Below are 23,753 nucleotides of genomic sequence, written 5' to 3'. Positions count from 1 at the left end.
TGATACGTTGGTTAACAAGGCTCTATCTAAAGCTAAAAACACTGCCTCCATGGGACCAGATGGTGTCCCAGGCTGTGTCATACGCGAGCTCCAAAAGGAATTAACCCCGCATCTTAATACGCTGTTCAGTCTCAGCCTCTCCACAGGATTGTGCCCATAGAATGGTGCACGGCAATGGTAGTCCCGCTACAAAAGGGTGGGGCCACAACTGACCCTGGGAACTATCGACCAATAAGCCTGACCAGTCTGATCTGTAAGGCTATGGAGCGAATCATTATGGAACTCAAATGGAGAGATTGGGAACCTCCAGTCGCTGGACCCCACACAGTTCGACTTCGTCAAGGGCAGATCATGCCTCCTGAACCTGGTGGATTTCTTTGAGACAGTTACTCAGGCTATAGATAAGGGAAAGGAGGTACACTCGGCTTACCTTGACCTTGCTAAAGCATTTGACACCATTCCCCATTCAGGTATTATTGATAAGCTCACCAGCCTGGGCATAAACCCTTACGTCACAAGATTGATCGCAAACTGGCTCTCAGACAGATCTCATAAAGTAAGAGTAGTGAGATCTGTGTCCGAATCCAGACCAGTAATGAGTGGTGTGCCTCAGGGCTCTGTCCTGGGGCCCCTCCTGTTTGGCATATACTTCTCAGAAGTACAGGCAAGCACGAAAGGGCTGTGGCTGACTAAGTTTGCGGATGACTGCAAACTGGGTGCTATAATAGAGTCTCCGGTTGACATGGAGATCCTCCAGAAGGGCCTAAATGAGACTTATGCATGGTGTTAAAGCCATGGTCTCAAGCTAAATGCAAAAAAATGCGTAGTAATCCCCTTTGGAAAGTAGATAGTCAGCTTTCCTTTGATAACCATGTTGCCAAAGTGGTTAGAAAATCCTTCTGTGTGACCCATCTGATCACGAAAGGGTTCGCATCAAGATCTAAGGATGTAATGGTGCCCCTCTACTCTTCCCTCATCAGACCCATTATTGAGTACAATGCACCAATTGGAATGTACTTGGCTAGACATCTCCAGCAGCTGGAGAGACCACAAAGGTACCTAACCAAGAGGATTACTGGCCTCAAACAGTTGCCCTATGCAGCACGATTGAAAAAGCTAAAACTGTTCTCTGTTGCATACCGCTTTCTCAGAGGCAATCTCTGTCTAACGTACAGAGCCATGTCCAACCCAGAATTGTTGAACATGCTCCATCTTAGCAAAACCAAATCTATTCGAGCTACACGCTCTAGGGATATAAACCTCAACACAACAATGAATAGAACATGCTGGAGGGATAGATTCCCTTCACAGAGACTTCCCTTACTATGGAACAGGGTCCCGATCTACATAAGACAGAGCCCCTCACTATCCCTCTTCAAGAGGAACCTTGATGAGTGGATGGGTAACAAAGTTCACACCGGGGATCACACCAACAGCACTACTAGATAGGGGGCAAGGGTACTAGCTGCTAGTACAAGGGTCTAGGGAACTACTAAAGGGGTGGTGAATACCGCACAACATGGCTGGGCTAATATATGCCTTCAGGCAGATAGCTCAGTACCAACCTATGAACCTATAATGGGTACACATGGCTGGACTTGTAAATACCTTTGGGTCGATAGACTAGTAACCATCTATGAACCTATAATACAAACAAATTTGCCAAAATTGATTTAAGTTCTGCACTCATGCAGGCATGTTAGCATGTCTCAGGACTGATACATAAAGTGAACAACAAATTAAAATAATAATGCTGATCTGTAGTATCCATTTCTTTATACCACTTTACCTTTAGGACTTTTGTCTTATCACATGCAAATCATGCTGTTAAAATTCCCAACATCCTTGTCGTGTCAAGAAGAGTCATCATATCATCCGAAATCTGATATTTATTATTTATTTGACATTTGTTGTCTGGGTTGGTCCAACTGCTCGTTTTCAGTGGAGACCCAAGGAGAAAAGCTCCAAATACTTAAACAATTTTATGAAAATAAGCCAACTAAAAATAAACGGATACAAAAATCAAACAATAACAATATATAACAGTTTACAAATTTGAGAAATCCAAAACCAATTATAAACATAACTATGGTAAATACTGTAGAGCAACACATGTGAAATAACTGTTTACATGTCCTTATTTCATAAGGACTAGGAAGTAAAACTGTTTAAGCCTTAACCCCCTAAAGGTGTTGGCAGGTAGAAGTAGTGGGGGGGGGTTAAGTAGTAGAAGGAAGAGGTAAGGGTTTACGTGGGGTCATAAGGGCATATCTGCTATTTAGCTAGACAATGTTTTTAGTTCTTTTTTGAAACTACTGGAGTATTTAATGCTTCTTAGGCTGAGTAGGAGTTTGTTCCGATTATGAGATACTGAATATTTATAGAGTACTTTCCCAGTATTTTTATTGGGTTTGTATATTTGAAGAAGTTGGTCTGTGCTATGGAGTGTGCATGTAGGGGTATAGTAAGATACAAGATTTGCTAGGGAGGGGCAGGCTGAGGATTATTTGAGTAAGAAGTGTGTTACGTGGAGCTGTGAAATTTGAAGTTGATAGGGGAATTCGAGCCACTGTAGCTTCTTTAGTGCAATGCAGTGGTAAGAGTTATGGGGTAGGTTTGCAGCACATTTTGCAGTTTTATTGTATGCATGTTCCTGCTTAGTAATTAAGGAAGTTTTAAGGTTTGTAAGGATTTGGGCAGGATAGAGGAGGCCTGGAAGGAAGAAGACTTGAGCCAAGGAGACTGTAGAGTATAAAGTTAGGAATTTTTTATTCCTATCGAGGACACCCAGTTTTTTGTTAGTTTTTTTTAATGGATTGTTGGGACATGAAGGTCAAATTTTAATTGATAATCTATTATCATTCCAAGTAGTCTGTGTGGGATTCTACATTAATGATGGTTTTATTTAAGGAAGAGATGGTAAAGGCGGATTTGAGATGAGAAAGTGATTTTGGGAGAAAGTTTAAACTTTCTAGGATTTAAAAAAAGATGATTTTCAGTGAGCCATCTTTCAACAGAAGAGTCTTGGGTAAAAGTGTGAAGCTGAGAGAGACTTGCAAAAGAGGAGATGAGTGTAGAATCATCAGCATACTCAATGAGGGAGGAGTGATGCCAAGAAGTATAGGGGTCATTAGTGGAAATGTTGAATAGAAGGGGTCCCAGGATGGACCCCTGGGGAACACATGCATGGGTGGGTAGAAAGGAGGAGCAGGAGAAAAGCCATCTGAGAGATAGCTGGAGAACCATTATAGAGTGGAAGCTGAGAGATTTAAAGTTGGCTAACTTGGTTAAGAGTTTAGAATGGCATACCTTGTCAAAGGCTTTTGATAAGTCTAATAGCCATGAGATAAGTTTTATTATCATGGGCTTCAGTTGTTGTATGAATGAAAGATAAAAGAGCTGTAGTAGTACTATGGTTTGGTTGGAAACCATGTTGGGTGGGTGTCGGAATGTTTTCTTAGATAAGAAATTTGAGAAGCTGTGTGTGTATACATTTTTCCAGGATTTTTGAGAGGTTGGGGGGAAAGAGTATAGCTATGAGTCTGAAGTTAAATGGATCAGTGGAGTTGTCTCTGTTGTGTAGGGGTATTGCATAGAGAGATTTCCAGATATCGGGTACAGTGGTTTCACAAAATGATCTATTGATAAGTATTTAACTGGATAGGCTGTAGAGTCCACTGTAAGTTTGAGAAAGGTGGTGTAGATTATCAGGAGAAGGAGAACCTAGTTTTAGTTTTTGGGAGAGAGATTTTATATATGTGGTGGGTATAGGTTTAAGAGCGAAGAGGGATAGATTAAAAGGTGTTTCTGGAGGGATAGTAGTATTGGCATTCTGGTCAGTGTTGGTCAGTGTATGGATAGTATCAGTGAAGTAATGGTTGAGGAGGGAGGCAGTGTCCTTTGCTGAATTGTTAGGGTAAGGATAAGGAGTTGGAGGGCTTCCGGGATGAAGGATAAAACTGAGTTCTCCAGAAGTTTTTGGGATTAGAGTGGTTGCTTGTTTGGACCTTATAGTTATTTTCTTTTTGTCATTGTAGATGTTTTTTTTTTTCTTTAAAAATATGGTGAGTATGGGATTTGGATTTTAGCCAAGTTTTCAAAGCAGAATCTTTGATGCATAAGGGAACACATGTGTTTTGTAAGTCAGCGGGCATAATTAGATTTTATTCTGACTTTCGAAAGGGGTGCTAGTTGTGTTGAGAATGTCTAAGATGATGATGAATTTTAGCACAACATCATTAAGAGAGGGACACTGCAGGCAAGACCAGTGTATTGGCGATTGTCTTTCATTAAATGTGGAGTTGAAGATGGAGAGTTTACGGTAGTTTTTGTAAAGATGAGGTCTGTGTAGTTGTGGAGAATGTCTTGCGGTATAGATGGGTAGGTGGTTACTTAATGCATCACGAAGTATACTGGGGTTGTGACAGAGGTGTGGGTTGGTAGTCAGTATCTAGTCTAGGGTGGTACTGGAATTGGAATGTTTATTCAAGTGAGTTGGGGTTTGTGATGAGTTGGATAAATCCAAAGAGATTGATGCTTTGGACAGGGAAGTTTGCACTAAGTGTATTCCAGTCAATATTTACTTCGCCCAATATTACAGTTTTATAGGGTATGTTTTGTGAGATCCATGATGGTATGTTTTCAAAAATGGGATGTTTTCGCCAGTGGGATATAGATGAAAGCAGTAGCAAATTTTTTTGTGTGTGTTTATATGGCAGTTTAGTATTAATAGTTCGGTAGGTTGAAAATCAGGTGGATAAGGGGGAAGAGGTTCATTTGTTCAGAGTAGAGTGTGCCTACACCACCTCTTTTTTTTTTTTTTTTTTTGACATTCTGTCCTGGTGGTAAATATTACAGCTTGGGGGTAAAATGTCATTGTTTGAGATGTGGGGTTTTAGTCCGGTTTCAGACAAGGTTAAGATATGTGGAGTATAATGGGAAATGCTTATGTGAAGTTCATTTGTTTTGTTTAGCAGACTTGTATGTTTATAGATAGAATGGATAAGGTTTTAGGGGAGGAGGAGAGCGTTGAAGAGGAGGCTGAGGAGATTGGGATGGAGGAGAAGGATGTTTGAACAGAAGTGGGTAGTGATGTGGAAGTACCTGGATTAGGGTGCATGTCACCAGCTAGAAGGAGAATTCTATCAAGTAAGGTGAGTTCCGGAGTGTAGGAACTGTAGATGTGATGTTTTAGTTTGATTCTGTGAGAGACGAGACTTAGGTTTTGAAGAGATGAGTGACCGACATTAAACAGAAAGGGAGAAATAGAGGATGACAGGGTGAAGTTGTGGTTATTTGATGCTTGGGAGCGAGTTGGTGATTTTAGATGAGAATGGTTGGTGTGATAAGAGGTCAAGTAGGAAAGGAGAAGTAGAATAGAGGGTGTCAATATGCCTAGAAGCATGACTGGAAGGTAGAGATGGGAGAGGGTGGGCTACTATGGGTCTATATCAGATAATCAAACTTTTAAAAGTTCGAACACCATATGCTCAAACTCTTAGAAGTTCAAAAATCAAATAAAAAAAAATTAAAAAAAAAACAGAAAAAAAACGACCTGAAAGCTTAAGCAGGGAGCAAGCCCTCCTGCACCCCTCCCCCGCTCTTTAAATATACCAACTCCGAGACTGCACTACAGTGCAGACAATGGAAAATTTCCATTGCCGCACTGTACAGGGATCTCCGTCGAATGTTTGAACTTTTAAAAAGTTTGATCCTATGGTGTCGACTATATGACATTCAAACTTTTAAAAGTTCAACAACGTGATAGAAACCTGGCTACTATGAAATAGGAGGGAGGTAGAAAGAAAGTGTCTGAGAGGTAAGATTTGGGTGGAGCAGACTGAAGTAGTGTACGATTAGAGTGAAGGAGTGGCGGATGATTGGTTAAATATGCAACAGTAAAGGAAGGGGAGTAAGAGGGATGTAATATGTATTGGAGGGAGGAATTTGGTTAGATTAGTGGGTGGAGATTAATTTACAATAGGCTGATGATGATTGGTTGATTGGATGGTGGAGGTCAGGTGCCTAGTGTATATCTTTATGGAGTTTGGGGGTGGTGGAAATGAGGGTAGGGTAGGGGAGTGGAGTGAGCCTGAGCAAATGAATCAGTACGTGGAGGTGATATAGTGCAACAGATAGAACTGGAAGAATTTAAATGGATTCTTAGACATAAAGCTCATGTTTGATCAGGCTTAAATGAAGCTATGTCTTTAAAATCCCTGCTGAAATATTTACAGCAGAAAGTCTGATTTTTATGTTACTAATCTTATGTGATTTTTAGACTAAATCTCTCTTACATTTTTTATTGTATGCTTGATGAAGCTTTTTAAGTGAAACTGTGAAGTTGGGTAATAAAGTGTTCTTTATCATGGTTCCAGTGAATTTTATTTATTAATCCTTACAGTTGTTCCTATATGAGTCTCTACCAAAATCACTAAAGAAAGTTCAGCTAGAGCATTCACAGAACAATAAATAAAGCCTTACAGTTTACAAATTGTACAATCAATGCAGTATCACTGAAGCTTATATGAGCAAAATGCAATTGCTAAGCAAAACTTAAGTTACCAACTTTACATTCAAAGTTTAATTCCGGTCTGTCCCCAGGCATGTACACATTGCCAGAGGTGTGGCGCAGCTTGCTTAGTGTAGGGAGAATATGATGATTAAAAAGAAAATTCTAAGGGAATTACAGTGCAGTATCAGTCGCTAGCCTCGAGGACAACAGTTTTGTATTTGTGTGTTAGGGTGTGAAATGCTGAGGAGTGATTCCATCATCCTATACTAGTACTCTACAAAGTGTTAAGCACTGCAGAGTATTGTGTCTTATGGGTGGTTCCTGGTTACAAACCATGGAATCTTTCTTTATTAGGACTTGGAACGAATATTATGACTTGACAATAAACCATATGTATACTGCACTGGATGAAAGTGTGTAAGATAAACTGGCCATTTATTTGCTTTCCAATTTAACTGTACAACTTTGCATTATAACTCGGTCAAAACTTCAGTTGTTAAAAGCAGATTGCAATGACAACAATTTCACCATTAAATGCCTTTTAATCTGTAAATGTCCGTCTCTGTTCCATAGTTGGCTGAGAATTGATTGAAGTGTAAAATGATGTCATGTTTGAATGAGCAAGATTGCACAATGCATTTTGTACTGTATTGCATCATTCCTGTCATTCATGTGTAGTTTGACTGTTTTTCTTCTTTTCTCCACAGTAGCAGAGAATCTCCACTGACAGAATATCTTTGTTAGCAGTAGCACTACATCTCTGCTCAGGATGCTGAATGGTTGGTTGCCAGATGGTTCTTCCACTCTTCCATGGATGCTAAATGGAGAGTCTTACAAGCCTCACCTGCTAGATGGTGACCATTTGTCTAACTTTGACTTAATTCTACCGTATCTTCAGAAAAGTTCATCTCCACAACTAAATGGTGAAGCGGTAGTCAATAAAGTGGCCTCACCAAAAGAGAACAAGGTAAAATCCAAAGTATTTAGGTGACAGTGTTCATTTGATGTTAGTCCATTTTACCTGCCTTTTATCTGCATAATCCCAAAACAATTCAGAATGTATTTGGGTCAGTGTAAATAATCTGCTAAGTCCAGGAAGAACATCCCACTGAAATCTGTTTGTAAATAAAAGCTAAAAACAGTACATGCAAATTTAACTCATTTCATACAGGCTGTAGCTTCACTGTGTTACTTCTGAATATCAAAATAAATGACTGTTTCAGCAACCTTGGCTGACAAACTCACCACCACCATCTCCCTTGTAACGGTCCAGATCTCTACAGTTAGAAAATTTCTCAAACACACTAACATTGTCGTAGAGAATCTCCCACCAGAATACGTTAGACTTGCTTATGGTGCTCTTCCCATTATCTGTCCTGGAATCCGGTGACCCATCTGTCTGGTTAGTGTCGCACATTGTACCTTTGCATAAGGGTAGAAACGTTATAGTTGTCCAACTACCAGCCAATGGCTACTCTTCTCATGCCCAAAATCTTTGAAAAGTCTGTTTAAACCCAGTTATGCAAATATCTCTTAGACTTTAATCTTGTGCGTCTAATGCAGCTTGTCTTTCATTCCAAGCATGCTACAAGCACTGCTGTACTCACCATCATAAATAGCATAAACCACAGCAGTGATAAAGGCTAACAGATCTCTGTCTGTGGCGCTATCTCCCATGAAAACTCTGATCATCTGTTTTAAGGTCGGCCTCAGTAAACCCTTGTCAGAATCACTACTCATGCGTTATTCACATGAATCGAGGTTGGTAATCTCATTCCCTTGCTTTACTATAAAGTATATTTATCAAGTTATGTGTTTTATTTGATTTCATTTCTTTGACTGCTACACTTTTGTAGTCTGTCGCTCGTCCATTCAGGATAAAACAAACAAGCGGTTGTGGGTTCAGTTCAAGCAGCTTTATTACACATAAACACATCAAGGAGGAGGCTTTGTAACTTAAACTTAAACTTATAAGCAGTCTGACTACCACACCACACTCGTACATGTTAACACTCTAGCTGTTCTCTCAAAATGGCACTGATGCCTGCACATGCTCATTATTTATATGCATGTGGCTACATCTGGAAATGGCTCTTAAATGTACATACACACACTCTGTTCTACATCTTCCCTCTTTGAGAAATATGTCCTATACTAAATAGCAGTATTCAATGACATGCAGTTTACATAAACGATCTTTTGACATGCAGTTATACAGAACTAATTCTTTGACATACAATCGTACAAAATTAGATCTAAAACAATCCTGTCCAGGTTGCTGTGTATTTTACACTAAGTCTAGAAACATGACCTGATCGTGTAACATAAAATGACTGGATCTAGCAACGGGGACTGTCTTGAAGGAATGTTCAACTTTGGGGACATCTGGGATGTTTTCAGGAATGGAAATGGATGCTAAGAGATGTTCTTCAGTATGAACATTGTCAGTGTTGCTATGAGATCTAGAGTTTGTATCTCAGGTAGAGTGCTGCAATATTGTTTCTGATACAGGAAGAAGATGCCTGTAGTTTCCCATGTATTCTTTACCCTCAGATTCCACTAAATAGGATCTCTGCTCGGCACATATACCTCTCACTTGACCAATTCGATCAAATCCTTTTGCCATTTGCATCCTCACTGTCTCACCTTTTAATGGACGAAGAAATCTGCTCATTTTATCATAGCTGGACTTCTGAGAAGAACGCTTTTAAGTTGGGCTTCAATTGTTTTGGTGTTTTTAGCATTAGGCACCAACAAACTAGAACTGATGGGCAAGGTTGTTCCGGTTTGCCTAGATAGAAGTCTCTGAGCAGGTGAGCCAAGTAGATTTTCACGAGGTGTATTTCTGAGATTAAGTAAATTCAAGAGGATATTGGTATTGTCATGCTTTGCCCTCTGTAGCAATTGCTTTGCACTCCTTACTGCACGTTCATCAAGGCCGCTTGACTGTGGGTATTCTGGACTGCTAGTAAGATGGATAAAGTCCCACTCTTTTGCAAATCTCTGAAACAATTAACTGGTAAACTGGGTACCATTGTCAGAAATAACTTAGTGTGGATTACAATAGACTGAGAAATGACGTTTCATCTTAGTAATAACAGCACTGGACATTAGGTTAGGTAGCAAATCTGTCTCAAACCAGTTCGAATAAGAGTACCAACACTAAGTAATGCTAATTGTTCCACTCAAATATGTCATTGGCTACTGTTGACCAAGGTAGTTCAGGAATTTGGCTTAGATGAAGTGGCTCTTTTTGCAAATGCGGTTTACTACTGTTGCATACTGAACAAAAAGAAAGCACTTTATCAATGTCTTTCAATAGAGAACGCCAAAAATACTAGTTCTCTTGTCATTCTTTGGTAAAATCAGAACCTGGGTGGCCACAATGCAAAATCTGTATGTATTCACATTGTAAGGAAGTAGGAACAATAACTTTGAGACCTTTGAAAATGATACCATCTTCCATCAGCATCTCATCTCTGTACAGAAAATAAGGTTGCACTTTTGATGGTACACAGGATTGCTTTGACTGCCATCCTACATTAATGAAGTGGTTGAGCTTTTGCAAAACTGATCAGTCTTTGTATGATCTCTTATCTCAAGTCTTGTGGTAGAAAAATTGCGCAATTCCATGACATCCATGTCAAAATTTTTTGCATCAATTTGTTCTGTGGTATTTCTGGGTGATCTGGATCACCCAGATAAAGAAGTTTACCTTTTGTCTAGAGCATTTTGAAGTTATACTTTTGTAATCTGAGCATCCGTCTTTGTAGTCTTGCTGGAGCCGAATGCATAGGCTTCTTTCAAATAGTGACTAGAGGTTGATGATCAGTTTGTCTGGATATCTCGGCCAGAAATATAATCATGGAACTTCGAACATGCGAACACAATTGCCAAAAGTTCCTTCTCAATTTGAACATAATGCTTCTCAGTTTGGGTAAGAGTTTTAGATGCATAGGCAACAGGTCTGCTCTCTTGAAGAATAATTGCACCAAGACTGAACTTTGAAGCATCACAGGAAAGACCTACTGGTTTGTGGACATTATAGTATCTCAATGTAGGCAGGCTGGCAATTTGCTATTTGAGGTTATCAGATGCTGTCTGGTGGTGTTCTAACCATAACCATGCAACATTTTTGTGTGTTAGCTCTCTTAAAGATGCTGATAATTCTCTAAAGTCAGGGATAATTTTGCCCAAATAGTTAACCATACCAAGGAAATGCTGTAGGGCTTGGACATCGTCTAGAGCTGGCATTTCAAGAATAGCTGCTTTATTGGAAGGGTATGGTTGTAAGCCTGTACTGGTAAATAAATGAACTACATAAGTAACTTCTGGCAGTCTGAATTTACATTTCAGAGGACTGAGCTTTAAATTCACTTCACATGCTCTGTCCAGAAATTTCCTGAAGTTTCTGTCATGCTCTGCTTCACCATTCCCTCCAAACCAGTAGTTTCATTCTCAAACTGTGTGAGACCTAATAATGACTGTACATGTCTTCTGACTACATAAAATTGCAAGCTGTAACTGTTCCCAGCCAAGTACCATCTACTATTACTGCACACAGGTAGCCTGAAAAAATTTGCTCCATTGCACACTGAAAGCCTTCACTGCAAAATGTATTCCAAAAGGCATCCTGAGGAATCTTTATCTACCAAATGGGGTACTGAATGTAGTCAGTGGTGAAGATTTGCGATCAAACATTACTTGCCAAAATGAACTCTTTGCATCTAAGACAGAAAAAACAGTGGCATTTGACATGAAGGTGACAGCCTCCTCAACTGTAAGCATAGGATGATGAGGTCTCTTTAATGCCTTGTTCAAGTCTTTGGGGTCAGTGCATGTTCTGATTTCATCTGAATTTTTCTTATGAGCAGCTACCATAGAAGACACCCACTCAAGTTTGTTCTCCGACTGGACAAATCACACCTTGCTGCACCATTTTGTTTAAATGGACCTTGACTTTGTCCTGCATAGCTGTTGGAACTCTCTTCATTCGTCTGACCACTAGACTGACCTCTGAGTCTAATTTCATGGAGTACACAACTGAAAGTTTGCCTAACTTGTCAAAACGCGTCAGTAAAGCTGGAATTGGGATATGTGCTTACATGATGTACTACTTTGGTTTAAAAAAAAAAAAGGTTTCATTCTCTACTGAGCCCTAATAATGACTGCACATGTCTTCTGACTAATGAGACCTAATAATGACTGTACAGGTCTTCTGACTAATGAGACCTAATAATGACTGCACAGGTCTTCTGACTAATGAGACCTAATAATGACTGTACAGGTCTTCTGACTGCATACAATAACGAGCTGCAACTGTTCTCAGCCAAGTAGCATGAAAGCACTACTGAGCCTTCGGTTTGAATCTCTTCGCCTCCATAAGCAACAAGCTTCTCACCACCCTTATACTGCACTGAGCATGCCCATTTTACTGAGCTAGTCTTGGAACTTGCTAGAACGTTATGAGGTTTCCCTGGGAAACCCACAGGGGTTGCAGCTGCCATGTGCTTAGGCCTGCTTTTGCTCGCCATGTTCTACATGCTGTCTACGCTTGCTCTAGAGGTTGTTGAAAACATGCTCTTATCACTTACAAGCATACTTGTGTGCCTTTATGTGAGCTCATGGATTTGACAAACCTCTATGGCTTTGCTTAACGTTAAATCACTGTATGTATGTATGTGTCTTTTGGCTTTCCCTGGTTAGGGGTCGCCACAGCGGAACTCCGGTCTGCTAATGATTGGCAGTTGATTTTTACGTGCCGAGTTGCCAGCCTTGATGCACAACCTTCAATGAAGGTACGCCCATTCACGCATGTCTCCACGCAGAAGACGCTCTAGCTGAGAATTGAACCAGACAGCGTGTTACTGTGAGGCGACTGTCACGAAGCAAAATCTTTCTCACTGCAGCATTAACACCGCACACAAGCCTGTCATTTATTTACTAATCTTTCAAGTCACCAAATCTGCACGTTTTAGCCTTATTTCTCAAGTCAGTGATATAAGCTGCAAAAGTTTCACCTGGCTTTTGGTCTCTTGTATAAAATAGGTGCCGCTCTAATGTAACATTTGTCTGGGAGTTGCACATTTCACTAAATTTATGTTTCAAGCACATAGGGTCCATTCTTGATTCAGCCAGTACCAAAATGTGGTGGTTCTCCCCCTCTCCTGCACACTGCTGGTGAATACACAAATGAATGCTCTGTTTCAATGGCCTCTGACCCAGCTAAGTTAAGCAAAATGAATGCCCTCGTACATGCATTTTTATCAGAAAAAGCTGCTTTTATGAAAATATCGTATACCCTCCAATTCTCTGCAATATTATGATCAAACACAAGTGGACATGGTCTGCGAAATGCCACTGCCATATCAACACACAGTAGTGAAGGTGCTTGAAATTATGTATGAACATGCACACATTAAATATATGCCAGAACTTGTAATTATGCCCAGTAGCACAACAGACTGAACTTTGCCAAATAATTCTCCATAGCACAAGAATACTTTAAAATCACTGTACTTTATGAAACCACTCCTTGCCAGTGTAAGAAATGACTGTACTTTGCTAATAAACTGTACACAGCAGAAGAAGCTCAGAGTAAGAAACACTTTGAGATTAATGCACTTTGTTCATGGCACAAGAACCTTTCAAAATAGCTGTACTTTGCGAAATAACTATACACAGTGTAAGAAACACATTGAAATGGTGGCACTCTGCGAATAAATGTACACAGCACAAGAAACTTTTTGAAATGGCTATACTTTGTACTTTGCAATATAACTGTACTTCGCACACAGCAAACTCTTTCAAATAATTGCACCATAATAAAGCACACATGCTGCAAAAACTCTGCATACTCTGAGATACTTCAAACAACTCTAGTTATGCTTTGAATGGCTTTGGTTAGTGCAAAATAGTTTGTGCCCAAACATGGTCTTCTACTGAAAAATATGCTGTCACCTTGCTCTTTAAGCATATTTTGCCCTTATATTGTACTAGTTATGGCTTTTTAACCTCTTATGCTCAGTTATACTTTTTTGTGCCCGTTTTACTTTAAATATGCTCGTCTTGCAAACTAAAGATAATTCTGAGCCCCATATGAATATCTCTGCTATTTTTATCAAATATCATGGTTTTGAACATTTTATTTAATTAATAATGCATTTTGTGTTTTCAAAAGACTTGGAACCCTTTACATTTACTATGGGTTCCATAGGGAGGGTCTGTTGATTTTTGTGAATCTTTGAGATGCTGAAATACTTGGGATATGAGGATGTTCAGTTTTTAAATATCTATATTAAGTGTTGGTCATCTGTTTCTGCTTCAATAAATCATAAATGGCCAAATCCATGTAAGCACATGTGATGTTCAACTAGTTCCTTGATACTTCCTTGTATTTGTCAAAAAAGTAATAGCTCTTCTATTTTATGGTATAATCCGATGTGATCATAACAATGAACGCCTTTCCCTTGTCTGGATTCATTAGTCTAATTTCCCTGTTACAAATACTAACCAGTAAATCTTGGGATTCCCAAGTGTCTTGATAGAAAATTTATTAGAGAAGAAATGTCCTTCAAGAATGCAACTGCAGTCCTGACATATGGGTTGCCCTGCCTCAGGCAGCCCTTCGGTCAGCCGGATTCCAAAGTCCGGGTCCGGCGTCAGCTGATGTCACCCTTTCCCCGACGTCAGAGCGGCTGGGGTATAAAAGCATCAGCCGACGCCATCTTCTTCAGTCTTTCTTGCCGCGCGGTGCCCGAAGCAGAAGCATTTCGCAAGTGCCGGTCAGCCAGCTCCTGTGTGTTCAGTTACCGAAGTCATCAAAAAGCTAAGTACCCAGTTGGGGAACCTTTTCTTGCCTCAGCCGATGTCAGATAAAACTGCAAAAGTTAATAATTGTTTGTCTTGTGGTAAACAAATACCTCATAAGGACTTCCATTCTTACTGCCTTCCCTGCCTTGGCCCAGACCACGACGTCTCGGCCTGTGCTGCCTGTGCTTGCTTCAATAAGCGCACATTTAGGCACCGGGCAGAATTTGCTGAAGATTTCTTTGGAGATAATTACTCCTATATCATGCCGTCGGAACAACCGACAACACATATTTCCAAAAAACGGAAGGACCGGGACCGACATTCTCGGCCCGCGACTTCCACCGACACCACGCCAAAACCTACCATGAGTGCATCGGTCTCTTCGGAGGCAGTAATTCAACCGCTCCAGACCGATGACACCGCTTTACCGCACACTTAGGTCCCGGAGGCTACTCCGGTGCCGGTTGTTGATTTTCCTCCTGAAACCGAAGCCCAGGATTTGCCTGACACCATACCGGTGGACAAAGTTACTCCAGCACATGGGGCAGCTAGGCCTCCAGTCTCTATGTCCATCAAGGCCTACACACGTGCTAAGGCTGCCAGCCAGGCTAAGTCTCACCCTCCTAAATCTTTTTCCCAGGGTCACACTTCTGATAAACAGATCATAACTTTAGCTGCAGATCTAATTTCTTTAATCAGAGGCTCTCAGGCTCATCCAGACAGAGGTCCTCAGCTGCCTGCAGATAAAAGGCCTAGGGTTGAGCAGACAGATACCCTTTCCTCAGATGAAGCCTCTGGTGACTCAGGCCATTCAGACTCCCAGGAAGAATCCTTCCAGGCCTACGAGGATTCTGATGCTGATGAATCCATTCCTTCTGCCTCTCCTCCTGAGGATATTTCTTTTGGGGAAATTCTCCACTCCATGGGAGAGCATTTTTAGTGGCAGGGCCAGGATTTCTCCGACTCCAGGAAAAGGCTTCGCACTTTCCTTAAGTTACCCCAGCACAGGCCACTAGCTATCCCACCAGTGTTAGATGTATTGGATGATGTGTACTCAGACTCCAGTGCTTCTCCTGATTCTCTCCCTCCAGCTCCTGTCAAGCCAGACCGATATTACAGAGTTCCTGAAACTCAAACATCTCTTTAAGGCCCATTCTGTTGACCTAGAAACTATTTCCCAGGGGCCCAAAGGTGTGGCCACTTCCACGGCCAAAAATCCTTTGCCTGCAGACAGGGAATCTAGATCCCTGGAGAGATGGGGCAAAAAAGTTTATACCTCAACCACCCTTGCCATGAGGGCACTTAACTGTCTTTTTCATATGTTTCAGTATCAGGATTTCTTGATGGATGATTTGCAGAAAAAGTTGGCCTCTCCTGAGCCTTTAGATAGAAAGGCCTTGCAGGATTTGGTTCATAACACTCAGCAGGTTAGCAATCATTTTCTTCAGTGTGGTTATGATGCATTGGAAGCTTCATGTAGGGCAGCTATGACAGGGGCCGTCATACGTAGGCATGCTTGGTTGAAAGAACAGGCATTGCCAGATCATGTTAAAGTAAGGCTCCTAGATGCACCTCTGGAAAAACACAAGCTATTTGGTGCTAATGCACAGGATGTGTTGAAATCTATTGAGGAAAAGGCTAAATCAGTACAAACAGTCAAAGATTTCCTCCAGGTTCAGCCACCAAGGTTCAGCAGGAATTGGCCTTCGAAGAATTGGTCCTTTCCAGATACTGACAAGTTCCCAAGGGGAAAAAACAGGCGTGCTCGAGGTAGAGGGCAATACCGAGGCTCCTACAGGGGCCGCCAATGGCAACCAACTAATCAGAGAAGTGGCGCAGGGACTTCCCCTGCTCCACAGGGACAATCACAATGACTTGACTTTCACACCGCTGTCCAAGGCACAAAGAGAAGCACCTTTAGGCGGAAAATTATCCTTATTTTCAAAAAATTGGCATGTTTTAACAAAGGAAAAATGGATTCTGGACATAATAGACCAAGGTTACAAGTTCCACTTCCATACTTTACCAACAAGACAAGGAATGCCAAACCTGCCACAAAATCAAAGGGCAGAGGCACTCATACAAATTTCAAAGCTGTTACAAATCAAAGCAATAGAAAAGGTTCCTCCTCAGGAACAAGGCCAGGGATTCTACTCAAGACTGTTCCTTGTTCCACGAAAAGAAAAGCAGTGGAGACCTATACTGGACTTGTCCGCTCTAAACACTTTTCTCATTGTGCCAAAATTCAAAATGCTGACGTTACAGCAACTTCTTCCCATGCTGGGCAAGGGGTCTTGGCTGGTTACTCTGGATCTCAAGGAGGCATACCTGCATGTCCCAATCAGACACAGTTGCAGAAGATACCTCAGATTTCTTGCAGGGTCAGAGCATTATCAATTCTCAGCATTGCCTTTTGGCTTATCTACTGCGCCCAGACTACTCACGAAATGCCTGGCATCAGTAATTGCACATTGCAGACTACAGGGGATACAAATATACCCTTAACTGGACGACTGCCTTATACAAGCGGACAGCAAACAAGCCTTGATAAGAAACTTGGACTATGTCATTCACTTACTTGGGATACACAGTCAACATCCAAAAATCAAGACTACTGCCATCCCAACAAATAATTTTTCTAGGAGCCAAACTGGACACAAATTCACAAATGTCTTTTCTCACAGAAGAAAAACAAGAACAATTGCCAGATTACTTTAAAAGCCTAGCAAAACACACCCAGATGACTGCAAGGAAAATCCTGCAGGCCCTGGGTTTCATGGCATCTTGCATTCTTCTGATTCCATTGGCAAGACTACACATGAGAAAACTACAATGGTACCTAAAAAGTTTATGGTCTCAACACAGCCACAACTTAGAAGCAATTATCCCACTCATCCCATGTCTACAAAGGGAATTTCTGTGTTGGGCCCAAGCAAGCCAGTCAAACAAAGGTATGCCTTTCAACAAACCTCAAACAAGCCAAACCATTACAACAGACGCCTCAGATCATGGATGGGGGGTGCACATGGAGGGCAGATGCATTCAAGGACAATGGACACCCCGGGAAGTGCATCTGCACATAAATCAAAAAGAGATGCTGGCAGTGATTCACGCAATTGAGGCCTTTGGAAAATTTCTTCAGCAAGGTCATCTGCTAATAAAGACAGACGACACCACTGTTATGTGGTACATAAACAAACAGGGAGGCACTCATTCTTACCCCCTTTGCAGACTAACAACGACTCTTTGGGAAAAATCCCTGAAACTGAACATGCAGTTGCAATCCCAGTTTGCTCCAGGCAAGGACAATGTTCTGGCGGACAGTCTAAGCAGAAACATCTTGGACCCGTACGAATGGATGTTGCATCCAGACATTTTTTCACAAATAACTCTTGCATGGGGAAGGCCGGACATAGATCTCTTTGCCTCCCACCTCAATCATCATCTGAAGAAATTCTGCTCGAGGGCACACCATCCTCAAGCCTGGAGAATGGATGCTCTCTCCTTCAGCTGGAATTCTCTAACAATCTATGCATTCCCACCTCTACCATTAATGACCAAGGTGTTACTGAAGATCAAAGCAGAACAACTGAAAGGCATTTTGATAGCTCCAGATTGGCCAAGGCAGCACTGGTATCCATTACTAAGGAGCTTAACTCGCACCAAGCCGTGGCCCCTGCCTCAATGGTCTCTGCTTCTAACTCAGCACAATTACAGGACTGTTCATCCCAACCAGCAAACATTGCAGCTGACAGCTTGGAGGGTTCCATGACTGCTCCCCATATCTCTCTCTCCAAAAAAGTTCAAGAGCTCTTACTGGAAGCACGCAGACCTTCCACTAGAAAAACTTATTCAGCCAAATGGAAGAGATTCAACATCTGGAATACCAACAAGGGTCAGGATGCATCAGTACTGAGCATACCACAGATACTAGAATACTTGGCAGAAATGCTTCATAGTGGCCTTTCATATTCTTCCATAAAAATACACACTTCAGCAATTTCAGCAAAATACAACTGTGATCCACCTGTGTTTTCACATCCTTTGCTAAGACAGTTTCTAAGAGGGATAAAGAATATCAAACCTCCCAGAAAACCACCAGTGCCTGCATGGGACCTCAACTTCGTCTTGGAAAAATTAACTCTTCCTCCTTTTGAGCCAGCAGCATCTTCAGAAATGCAATTTCTCTCCTGGAAAACAGTTTTCCTGTTGGCAGTTACCTCAGCAAGAAGAGTCTCGGAGATACAGGCCCTCATGGCAGTACCTCCATTTCTCATTTTTCATCAGGACAGAGTTTCTTTAAGAACCAATCCTTCATTCATGCCAAAAGTGATATCCAGGGTGTCTCTAAATCAAGCAATTCACCTGCCTACTTTCTTTCCCAATCCTCAAAATAAAGGAGAAAAGCTGCTGCACACTTTGGACATACACAGACAATTGTGCTACTACTTGGACAGAACAAAGGCCAACAGAAAGTCTGACCAGCTATTTGTAGCTTACGCTGCTGGAGTACAAGGAAAGGCAATTTCCAAACAAACAATTTTAAAATGGATTGGACACTGCATCAGATTCTGTTACTCTTTCCATGGAAAAGGTGAGCCAGCCAATATCAGGCCACACTCCACCAGAGCTATAGCCACCTCCACAGCCTTTCTAAGAGGGGTGGCTACAAAGGACATTCTAGAAGCTGCTACATGGAGCTCCGTGCATGCATTTTCCAAACACTACAACCTGCCTTTATATTCCAGATCCCGAGCAGGCTTTGCTTCGGCAGTCCTGCAGGGTATCTTAGCTACACCATCTTTTTCTTAGATCCTACCACCCCCAGCTTGGCTATGGTATTCAACCCATATGTCAGGACTGCAGTTGCATTCTTGAAGGACATAGTACAGTTTTGTACCTACCATAAATGTAGATGTCCGATAGATATGCAACTGCAGTCAGGTTTTCCCTCCCTCCTACCCCTCTGTATATTCTCCTTTTTGGGTCCACTCCCCTTTACAATTTAGCTGGGGATATCTGTTATGGTGTATCTGTTTATTACTGTTGTGCATGTCTGGAATTTTTTATCCATTCTCTAAATTTAGCCTTCCTTGGAGGGCACCTGGCATCTGGGGCAAGAAACACTGAAGAAGATGGCGTCGGCTGATGCTTTTATACCCCAGCCACTCTGACGTCGGGGAAAGGGTGACATCAGCCGACGCCGGACCCGGACTTTGGAATCCGGCCGACCGAAGGGCTGATTGAGGCAGGACAAACCCATATGTCAGGACTGCAGTTGTATATCTATCGGACATCTACATTTATGGTAGGTACAAAACTGTACTTTCTAAGTATACGTGTGTGTGTTTGTGTGTGGTGTATGTATGTATGTGTATATATATATATATATATATATATATATATATATATATATATATATATATAGATATATAATTAGAAATTTATTTTTAGAAGAGACTATTTATAAGCAAAAAATCAGGGGTGGTAACGGGGATATTTGCCAGCGTGGCTGTGGCTTATTTGGAAGCACATGTATGTTTTCAACTCAGAATTCTTGGACAGGTGGGTTTTATATTGTAGATTTTTGGACGACATAGCAACTTTTTGGAAGAAGAATGAAAGTAGATAGTTTTCTCGATATGTAAATAATACTGCTGAATTTTTGAGGTTCACTGTGGAAAAAAAATCCCATGACATTCTACATTATTTAGAGGTAGAAATTAGAAACAAACCTTTTATTCTCCATATTCTTTCTAACATGTGTAGAAAACCCACCTACTGCAATGTGTTGCTACATTTTAATAGTGGCCACCCACTATTTCAAACGAAAGCTTTGGTAAGAGACCAGCTGGTAAGGTTGGTCCGTATGACATCTACTATTGATAGTTTTATGCTTTCCTCAAAAAATGTAAGACATATGTTAATAAATAGAGGGTATCCAGATTTTTTCAGGACCACAGTTTTATAGAACAGTACAACAAAAGGGTTGATGGTTTTTATATGCCTTTACTGAGACAAAAAGGTGAATTTGAGACCAGAAAAGGGGCAGTTGAGAACAAACAACACTTAAAACTATATAGGTGAGGTTGTGCCTTTGCCTATAATAGTGATGCTGAAATCATTAGAGGTATTTGCAGAAATTGGCAGATTTTTGAACTTGGTGAAATAGATCAGAAGAAACCGGGTAACACCCCAATTGGTGTATGAAAAACTGTATTGAAAAAATTGGGAATAGACCCAACAGAGGCCATAAAAAACTGGAAAACATAATTGTGGTAGATGTAAACTGTGTCCCCTCATAGAGGAGGATGAGTTTAAAAGAGTTGTGGGTGTAGGTAGAGTTAATTGCCTCAATTGTAATTGTTATACCCAAAGAGTGGTTTACTTAGCTCAGTACAGGAATTGCCGTCGTTAATACATAGGTAAAACGGAGACAGCATTAAAAGCAAGAATTTATAAACACCTTCATGACATCAGGGTGAATGAACAAAAGAATGCGTTATGGAAATATATGCAAGAATACAGGAATCATGTATTTGGTTCTTTTGCTATAGATGCTAAGGGAAGACCATGGAAAATCAGATTAGAGTTAAAAGAACTGCAGTGGTGGTTAAACACCAATGCAGCCGGTCCCAGTGGATTAAATGTCTGTTCTTACCATGTGTATTAAAAATGAAATCTTTACAGTACTAGATTAGTTAAGCTTTTATTTTTAGTTGTGGTATTATATTAATTCAGTTTTAAACACTTATTTTTCAAGGAAGTATATTGTAGTGTTTTATATAGAGGGGTATAACTTTAAATACGTGATGGAAAGTTGTAAAAGGAAGTGACACATTTTCCTAACTCTGAAGTCCTAAGATGTCAGGGATGAAGGCGCTTAGTTTTTGTGTGCCTGTGATTTTTTTTGTAGGTATATGTAGATTAAAGTTGCATGACTGCATCAGGTTGTGGATCCCCTCTGTTTAAGTGGTGAGATGAAACTTTTTGGATGACCAGTGCTAGAAATAAGACTCTAACTCGAACCACAAAGAAGTAAAAAAACACAGAAAAAAGCGAAGACTCTCAAAAGTAAAGTGCAAAATAACTTTACTGGTGTCTCCTGGTACCTCTGCTAAAAAGCCTTCAAAGGATAATTTTTTACACCAAAAGCACATTATTTAGATTGAATCACTTGATGTTAACCAGTTATACAAATTGCACACCCCTTTCATTTCAAGTGCAGTTGAACCATTACAAATGCTTGTTACCTCATTTCCCAGCGTTACATTCATTGTACACTGTTATTGGTTATAATTCTTACCATTTATAGTCAACACTTATTCATATTTAAATGCATGCCTCAAACTGGACAAACCTTTGTGAGAACAAAAATTAGTACCTAGATAACTTTTCCAACATCAGTATCACATATTAATATTTACCTCCAGGTTAAGACCTGAAGGAAGTAGTGTTGTAATTAATGATGAACCTGGTTTTAAGGCCGACACTTTTTTATAATGAGCAACCCCATGTTGATGTAAAGGCATGGCCAACACATTGAAGAATAAACATGAATCTGAGCCTGCATGATTTAAGCAGAAATGATGTGCCATTGGACTATCTAATGTCCTATGTCCCCCATATGTTCCAAAATACGTTTTTTAACTTGTCTCTTGGTTTGTCCAATATACCATTTTTTAGGTGAACAGTCACAACCCAAAATGTAAACTACTCCACTCTATTGACAATAAAACCTCTGTGTAACCTTATAAATTCTCTCATTAATGATACAACCATGCAAATTCCTAACTTTTGGACATACCTTGCACCTACGACAGGGATAACATCCCACCTGACAATCTATTTTATCAAACTTCCTATTCAATAACGGTTTCAAATTCATGCACCTCTTATATAAAAAAATGATATGCTCCGAAAATATGCCTTTGGTAGATTCATCTTGCATCACAATAAGCCAAAATTTTCTAACTAACCTTGCTAAATGATGTGAAAAACTGGGAAAATTTACTAACAAAATACATTTTCCTTGTACATTCACTTGAAGATTGCTCTTCATATGTCCTCCTTGTTCTTTTGCCGCCTCTTTGTTGGATTCCCAAGACTCTCTTCTCTGTCCTTACCAACTAATCAGGGAAAATAACCTGTATTAGATAACCTATTCCTTACTTTTGATGATTCTTGAGATACCCTTCTCTTACTGAGGTATTACCAAAAATACCTTTATATTCCCCATAAGGCAAAGAATTCAGCAAGTAGGGGGGATGCATACTTCAGGCTAATAAGTTATTGGCTGCAGTTTCTTTATGATAAGGTCTGAATTGTACTACCTTATCCTGACCCGCATATAACTCTAAATCCAAAAACTGCATCACTTCTCTATTGGTTTTATATGTAAAAGAAATCCCAAAATCATTTATTTCCAGTTCAACCATGTAAGTTCCAAATTGTTCCATTTCCCCTCGACACACAAAAGTCAGGTTGTCTATATATCTCCTATAGACCATGACCTTGTTGTTAAAGAACCATTTATTATACATGAATTTCTGCTCAAAAAAATTCATAAAAATGATTGCGTAAGAAGGAGCATATGAGACACCCATAGCAGTGCCTCCCTTCTGCAAAAACAGCTCCTCATTAAACTCAAAAGAAATTGTGTCAGGCAGAACTCCAGCAACTGCAGAATGTAATTTGTTCTGGGTCCTTCCCCAACATTTTTGCTACAGCTTCCAAGCCCACCACATGACTGATACTAGAAATACTTTGAAACTAAGCTGAATTTTCTGGTGGTTCAGGTATATAGAGTTGGACAATTAGAGTGAAGCGTGCGTTGACTACAAAGTATTGCTACAGGTGTATGCTTTCTTTATTCCAACTTTAGTGATTACGGTGAGATGTTATGTGGCTTTGGAGCTACCATTGAACTGAGTGTGGTGGCAGTTCGCTGTGTTAATCTGTGATTGTGTTGTGGCTGGTAATTCTTGGGAAGCGGTCAATAGAATGGAAAGTATTGGGAAGCATTGCGATTCTGTTGTTGGGGTCTTTAATTTTGCAGTGCTAAAAACAATAAATAAAACATTAGGGACTGCAATCAAAGCTGTTTCTACTCCACTTCTCTCTCATAATAAAATGACAAAGGTGGATAAAAATTCAGACAATGTGCAGACTTTAAATAACTGCATTCAAACACTGTGCTGCTAAAACCACCCATTTATGTCAGTACTTGGGAAATCATTTGTCATTAAGTTGCCTGGATAAAGTTATAGTAGTATGAACAGGAATAGGTGATGCATTGATGTGTGTGTGAACAGTCTTTCTAGGCTAATAACCATTTTTGATGTGTGCAAGCTGATATTATCAGTAGTTAGAGTAAATGAAAACCAGCATTCATTCCTGCATTAGCAGGGGGAAGTCTAATAGCAGT

At 40.5% G+C, this 23,753-nt stretch overlaps 1 protein-coding gene across 3 annotated transcripts in view; it reads left to right on the top strand.

Moving 5' to 3' along the window:
* The first annotated feature begins 7,226 nt into the window (after positions 1 to 7,226).
* The window catches only part of SORBS3 (sorbin and SH3 domain containing 3), a 1,673,489-nt gene continuing 1,656,962 nt past the window's right edge, over positions 7,227 to 23,753 (top strand). For all 3 annotated transcript variants that reach the window (XM_044082929.1, XM_044082928.1, XM_044082927.1), the window contains exon 1: positions 7,227 to 7,481. In XM_044082929.1, coding sequence (XP_043938864.1) covers positions 7,284 to 7,481 — 198 coding nt within the window. In that variant the 5' untranslated portion in view covers positions 7,227 to 7,283. The remainder of the gene's footprint in view (positions 7,482 to 23,753) is intronic.

This window comes from Protopterus annectens, chromosome 9.part0 (genome assembly GCF_019279795.1).
Source record: "Protopterus annectens isolate FY-2018-M chromosome 9.part0, PAN1.0, whole genome shotgun sequence".
Lineage (NCBI taxonomy): Eukaryota > Metazoa > Chordata > Ceratodontiformes > Protopteridae > Protopterus > Protopterus annectens.
This window is presented reverse-complemented; position numbering and strand designations above follow the sequence as displayed.